The following is a 7,733-nucleotide window of genomic DNA, read 5'->3' as shown; positions in this document are numbered from 1 at the left end:
ATGTTTAAAAGAAAAAGTGCAATCTGGATAAAGAAAATCAAAGCAGAGATTATATATTAAAGCCACCTACAGCTAAACACCACCTCACATCTGCATCTTTTCCTCCACTAGTTCTGTAACGGCTTTGGCAGTCTGTTCACAAATGTTATAGATAAAGCTTGTTATAATACACGCAACCTCTTTGAAACCACGTTTTTGCAACCATCCAATAACTGAAATCAATACAGATTGCATTGAGCAGGAAGGATATTAGTGCAGTAAGCATGTGATGAGATGAGGGGCATCTAGAGTGGGTTGACCAACGCCAACGCCAACATTTTAGGAGTTTTGCACTGTGGCCACTTTAAACTTTATGACACTGAAAGAAGCTCTGAAGTTGTCCTTTTAGATATGAAATGATTAGGGAACCAGGTGTTGGATGTACATATTTCCAAACAGGCGATGTGTTAAAAAAGTTGTGTTGTGTAATATTCAGTTAAAAAAAGGTCTGCTTTGCTGATTTGAGCGGTTAATATTGACGTTTTTAAAGTGACTTGATCTTAAAGGTACTCTGTGGAGATTTTTTTACATATATTTTCAGACCTGCTTTTCTTACATCCATGTCTACATTAGGTAGCAGTCCTCGCCCATCTTTGCTGATGTATTCCTGCATTTTTTGCTTCATTGCCATGACCGTCGTTGCTATGATGTCACACAGTTTACATACAGACAGCTGAATACAGTGTTCAAAGATGGTCCTGGTTAGTGTTACTCTTAGTCGTTTCCAAACCTCAACTTAATTTGCTCTGGTCCAAATCAGTTGATGTTTCTTTTCTCACAGGTAAGTGAACCAAAACACTGCAGGGACCGTTTACCTCAACGCCTCATAGCAGGGTCGGATCACTGATGTCATTATATGAAAATTCAGTTTATTCTTAAGCTGTAAAATATCATGCCTCCATTACATATCTTGGTTATGTATATATTTTGTTTATATAACATTATCAGCCAATAAATTAAGTCATTCATTAAAATGTCCTATTATCGGTTTAAAAATCCAGTCAGGCTCTAGTGTCCAATATCTTCTTTAAGACAACAACATTTAGTGCAATACTCCTTTATTTTTTACATTCATCAACATATTAAACTCACATACATGACTGCTGGCTTCCTGCTGGCTCTCCATACACATAAAACTGTTTTAAATGTCTCTTAAAGACTTTTTATTGGACCTTAAGGAAAGTTTTATTCATTATTTCACAGATGTTTCTTGTGTCACTCAAACAAGGTTTCTGGGGCGTCTTAATATTTCTGTTACATACAAAACCTTCACATTATTACCATGTAGTCCCTCTAGTGGTCACAAACTCCACTGGGTACCTTTAACTTTCACTTGAGCTTCACGTTTAACTGAATATTTGAGCTTTTGTATAATCATGTTCTGAAAGTGTCCCTCTGAAAAGTCCCATCGAGCTTTCTCTATCGTGCCAAATTGTCAGCTGAGCGTGATTTGTCATGGAAATTTCTAACCTAACTCTTTGTACTGTGTGTACTGTGTATAAGGAATATCTCTATATTTGTTGCAGATGGCACAGCACAAGCGTCCTTGGGAAAAAAAATCTATTTCCGCCATGTTTGTTTTACTGTTTACTGTGTGGCATTAAATTGTACAGCACATTATACTTCAGTCTCTGATGATGCGTCTGTCTTTCCTTTGTGAGATAATTCAGTTTCTTCTGTCAGGCTGAGAGAATTTGAAGCCACTCCTGAGTCACTTTGACTCTGAAACGTTGTGAAGGTGGGAGGAGTTGTATCTTTTGCGATGGTGGATTGGTCGTTCCGGCCGCGACGCAACGACTTAAACAGCAAGGGTCGGAGGGAGCGTGCAGACCCAGCGGGGGTGCTCCTCACAGTCCGCTTGTTGACATGTTCGATGGTGAGGCGACACCGCAGCACCTGGATAAAAACCTCCCTAAACTGCCGGGAGGACAGGTTGTAAAGGAATGGGTTGATGACCGAGCTGAGATAGAAGAAGCTGTCGGCCACAGGATGGAGGGCGATGTAGCTCCGGAAGAAGACAGTAGTCCACTTGGATTTGGGCACGGCGGCCAACATGAGACGACGGATCTGGTTGGGAAGCCAGCACACCATCAAGGATCCTACGATGAGACCTGAGGAGGAAGAGTCAAAAAGAAAGTCAGAAACACAAATGATTAAAAGAAAGTCAACAAAAAACTATGTTTGATATTTGAGGACATACACCTGTTTGCTTTGCTGCCAAGAGTTACATAAGAGGATTAATATTCAGGTTTCCACATTCAATACAAAGCCAGGACCAACAGCTTATCTTAGCACAAAGATGGGAACCATGGATGTATTATAAGAACTGGAGTCCAGACACAAACATGACACCTCATTTACTCAAAGTCCAAAGCTTGAAGGATCCTGTCAAAAGTTTTCTGATATAAGCTGGCAGGCTACCAGTGGTCTAGATACAAGTCGTGGACAGACAGTGTTTAATGTGCTGAAGCTGAGCAGCTAATTAAAACCAGCTAGCTGACATTAGCATTGCACTTTTCCCGGGTGAATGTTTGTCAGATGACTTTTGAAAGTTAGATAAAGGTTAGATAAGAAGTAGACTTTAGCAGGAAAGATAAATGTGGGTTGTTGTTCAGAGTCAGTGGCTCTTGCATAGCAGGATGCAATCAGGCTCAGTGTGAGGACATACGGGGGTCGTCGTTTCCTGTCAGTTGGTTGTGCTCTCTGTTTTGATACTGTTCCTGCGACTTTTTTTCTGGATTTACTGGCTATTGGACTTGGATTTTGGACTTTGGACTATTACTGACACCCATGGTTTAACCTCTGCCTGGTAAGAGTTTACGCTTTTGTAACAGACTGAAGGAACGAGAAAAGAGCCGGCTGCGGGCTGGTTAGCTAGCTACTAGCTAACAGCTGATCGGGAAAACAGCTAACTGTGCTATCAGCTGACGCCGGCAAAAGATATCTAAAGAAGGAATAAGGATACGGACACAGTGGATGAAAGCTATTTGGATGACGGAAAACAATTTGTAGATGAAAAAATTAACTAGAAATCCCACATCAAGTACGTACAACAAAAAGTCGAGAGAGACCACTGCAGTTTTAAACAGAGCAAGATCCTAAAGCACTTCACACTGTGTATAGTTTTATACACTAGTGAATTAATTGTTATAAAGTTTTTTTTTAAAAACCCATGTGAGGACATTATTTATTTCAAAAGCTACTTCCTGTTCAAAGACAATGCTTAGTTTTTGTATTTATCAGGTTTTACTAATCCCAACTATCTAGGAGAGATTAAATGCATACAAAACAAAAGCTCACATCTCAGATAATGAAAAACGTTTAGGTTTTTGTGTAAGTTATTTGTTCTTATTTATTTATGTATAGGTTATGTGTTTATTTGTGTATATGTATTAGCTACTGGATACATGAATTCCCCAATCAGGATGAAAATAATGTATATCTATCTATCTATCTATCTATCTATCTATCTATCTATCTATCTATCTATCTATCTATCTATCTATCTATCTATCGTAAAGTTAAAAGGCTGTTTAGTATCAGCTGCAAAGCCAATTTTGGGCAAAAGGTAACAAAATCTATACAAAATCAGCACCTCTCAATAAGAAATATGTCATATCTCATTAGTTTAATCTGTTGTGTCACAGAGGGTTATGTGATGGACTATTTCCTGGTTTTACTCCCACACCTGAGAGTACACACTGTGCTACATTTTGTTTACAATCGATTCACAAAAGAGAAACACGGCTCATCGACCTCCAGGACACAGGATGGCGCCTGTGACTGCTGAGTCCGCCCACTGATTAATCTGCCATTTTTCTTAGTCTCTGTAAGGAATAACATATCCTCCTTCTATAACATGTTTTTTATCTGTTTCCCCCTGCAGTGTTTTTAATGGGAATAATGCTGTGACTAATAATCCTTTCAACATTCACACAATTATCTGGATTGAGACTTCATTTCCTGCTGAGGAACACAGATAAACACATTTATTTATAATTATTCATGTCATTAAAAACTTTCTTCACAAAGAGTCAAATGTGGGTGGTAAAAATCTCTCTCAGTTTGTTTTAAAGTAGACACGTTTTACTTTACTGGTGTGTATGAGGAGTTACAGGCACCTGTGTGAAGACTTTGGCTCAGGTGTTTCTGCTGTGATTCTCACTTCATACTAATCTGAAGCGTCAGCAAGCTGTGACCCCTTCAGGCCATGTCTGAGTTTGTGCTTTTTTTTTTTTTTTAGAGATGCAGGAGACAGTATGCAGTAGTAAACACTGAGGACAGCAGAGACACGTCCTCAGTATTTTTGTGGGAAAATCGAGAATTTTCACAACATGAAGTGCACTTACATGAGAGGTTTTGAAAGGACAAAACAACACTTTTTTGGATTGAATTGGCTCCATTGTAATGTCTCAAAATTGCATTAGAGAGGTGTGAATGCTGACTGTGTCGACAACAAAAAGCTTTCCATGCAGCACAACACTGAAACCTTTAGAAAAAAGAGATGTGCTTAATTTTTTATCAGGTAGTAGTGGTAGTGAAAAAAAAGTTGCAGGTCAGAATTGATATATTTTATTTAGGTATTTTTCTCTTTGTCTAGGTAGAGCTTCCAAAAGTGTCCTCCCAAAGTAAAAAGGAGAGGATCAGTTTTTTTTTTTTTTACTAAAACAACATACAGTATGTTAATGTTCACATAACAGAAGTCCTACTGAGTAATTATGACAAAGGAGGAAATCAGATGATGTTCTCTACTTGAAATATAAACTTCTCATTCATAATTCTTCATAAACTAACTAACATGTCAGGAGTAACGTTAAACTTTCCATAATACCGTGATAATAATTCGACTCGGTGGCGAATCCCAGGGGAGTAAACTGCCGATCACAGCTGTCAATCAACGCCTAGACAGCAGACATCAAAGCTAGTAGAAGTTTTCAAATCTTATTAACGGAGTAATAAATCCTAAAATGACAGCCAACACATTTATTAGAGGTCCTGAATTTAGAGATTGAGACCATAATAATATTTCAGGAGAAAAGTTGCAGCTTTTTGAATGGGAGCCTATTTGAGCCAGCATGTAGTGGCGGCAGTGGTTTGGCCCGGTTTATAATTGGTTTATACTGCAGCCTCCACTAATGGGTGCCTACAGGAGGAGTTACAGTTGTTGAAAAATACCAAACACTTATATCTGACAACAACTACATTATAGTGTGTTTTAAATTATAACATTTTAATATACTGCTTATTAATACTGAATTTTAGGCCTCAAACCAAAATGTAGCTGATGAAAGGCACAAACAAGTAATACCAGTTATAACTGTATTTGTATAGTGGTTTTCAAAACAATGATTGCTTCAGAGAAGAAAGGAACATCAAAAGATTATAATAAATAAAACAAAGGGTAAAAAATTGTCAATTACGTATTTTGTTGTTTAATTTGGCAGAAATGTTGGATGTTCCAGTTTCCCACTGTGTGCTAAAACACTCATTTTTCACAAAGCACTGCAGCCACATGTCAGGTCTCAACATGTGCAAACACAGCCTCACTGTGGGGTCAAAGGTCGGCCCATCAGCCCGCCGCCCTTTACCAACTAGAAAACATCAACCATCAACCATCACCACGGCGATGCAGGTTGTTGCTTAGCAGGGTCACTCGCAGCCGCCTCACCATCACAGATTTAGTTTTGGCCCTCTGGCCTTTAAATAATACAAACAAGAGCTAACGTCCGTCTTTGTCGACACGTCTACACTGCTCCAACGTGAGACAAAAATAATCTTTCACCTCTTTGTAATCTGACATGAAAACAGTCGACTGAGTATGTATTTATCTGTAATAATATGATACCATATACTGTTCATGATCATATTAGTACATCTGGTGTTGGCAAGGCAAGTTTTATTATATGTTATTATTATTATTTGTATATGTTCATGCACAAGGACATTCAAAGTGCTTTACATAGTGCAAAAGAGTATGAGAGCAGGAATAAGAACAATACAACTAAAAAACAAGGCTAAAAAAAGGGAGTAAAAGTGGTAGAGCAGTAAAATACAATTAGAAAAAAAGTTTTAAAAAGGTAAAGCTTTATGATTTAATTAAGTGCAAACAGATTGAGTTTAGATTTAAATGTTGTCAGCATTGTCTGTAATCTGAGATTTTCAGGGAGTTTCTTGCAGATGTGAGGAGTGTAGAAACTAAAAGCAGCTTCACTGTGTTTAACTTTAGACAACAAGTAGACCAGAAGCAGCTGAACTGAGAGCTCTGTGAGCTTCATACTGTATGAAAAGATCTTATGAGCCATTTATGGACAAACAATGTAGTGATTCGAGGTCTGGTGTATATATGATCTGATGTTTTAGTCTTTGTTAGGACTCAAGAAGCAGCGTTCTGGATCAATTGAACCTGTCCAGGAGACAAAAAGTCCATTACAGTAATCCAGCCTGCTAGAGACAAAAGCATGAATCAGTTTCTCCAAATCTTCACTAAATAATCTAATAAATCTGTGAAGAAACATATGTATCAAGATGGCATTGTGGATGGTTGCCTTTGTGTTGCACTCTTTAGTATTTCTTCTGTTTTGTTTTGTTTTATTTTATTTTTATTTGTGTGGTCTTCAGTACTCCCTTTCATTTTATTCGCCAGGGAAAAACTGTTGAATATTCGACAGTTCAGTCCACAGACGTTTTCAAAAGATCTTCACACAAACTGAAACTTTTTCCAGAGATCTTAGTAGGAGGAGCAGCAACTCTCAAAATCAGAAAGACTTGATTGAGCCTGAGGGGAATTGGGTCAATGTTACAGTTGCTCGAACTCTAGAAGAGAAATATATATAAACAGAGAGAAACAAAATAAAGATTATGAAAAAAGTTGTACATCATATGACAATATATAACAACACTAAAAATAATAAGGTTAAAATGAGGCCTGTAAATGTGTTAATGAGCAAGAAAAGTAAATAATAAATTAGATAAATAAGTCAGTATTAATGCAGTATATAGTACACAGTTGAATTATTGCACATCATTTTGCTGTTAAGCCATTATCGCACAGTTTAAAATATAAATAATAATAAATGATGGGGTTATGAAGCTGCTGACGGGGTGAAATAAGTCCAAAGGGCCAGTCTATTGATTCAGAACATCTGACACTCAGAGGGAGCAGTTGAAAAGTTAGTTTGATGGCCGCAGGCAGGAATGACTTCCTGTGGTGCTCTTTGGTGCATCTCTGTGAAAAGAGTGGACTGAATTCACTCCTGTCCTTAACCAGCATGTCAGAGTCCAGCTTCACCACCACAACGACACTGGCCTCGCTAATCCGTTTGTTGAGTCTGTTGGCATCCGCTACCCTCAACCTGCTGCACCGATACACAAACAGCAAACAGGAGAACACAGACCGCCACAGACTTATACAACATAATCAGCATTGTCATCTAGCTGATATTGGAGGACCTCAGCCTCCTCAGAAAGTAGAGACGGCTCTGGCCCCTTCTACTATATTTTAACCTTCACACACTGTTCATATTCAGACCTTTCACAGTAACCCCTCGTACTTCACGAATACCTCGTCATCAGTCACAGATAAACAGCAAGATTAATCTTTAATGAAGCTTTCAGAGAGTAGAGAGAGTTTATTCTTAAGGTTTTTACACACAAAAAATGTGTAAATGTGAAAAATGGAACAGGATTTTTTGAAT

The 7,733-nt window shown here is 38.1% G+C and overlaps 1 protein-coding gene across 1 annotated transcript in view; it reads right to left on the bottom strand.

The window, feature by feature from the left end:
• Positions 1 to 886: 886 nt before the first annotated feature.
• Positions 887 to 7,733, bottom strand: part of gpr39 (G protein-coupled receptor 39) — a 39,033-nt gene continuing 32,186 nt past the window's right edge. Inside the window, exon 3 of the mRNA XM_062431743.1 lies at positions 887 to 2,150. Within this exon, the coding sequence (XP_062287727.1) occupies positions 1,657 to 2,150 (494 nt within the window). The 3' untranslated portion in view covers positions 887 to 1,656. The remainder of the gene's footprint in view (positions 2,151 to 7,733) is intronic.

The sequence above is a fragment of the Scomber scombrus genome, chromosome 13 (genome assembly GCF_963691925.1).
Source record: "Scomber scombrus chromosome 13, fScoSco1.1, whole genome shotgun sequence".
NCBI lineage: Eukaryota > Metazoa > Chordata > Actinopteri > Scombriformes > Scombridae > Scomber > Scomber scombrus.
Note: the sequence above shows the minus strand (reverse complement) of the source record. Positions and strands in the feature narration are given on the sequence as shown.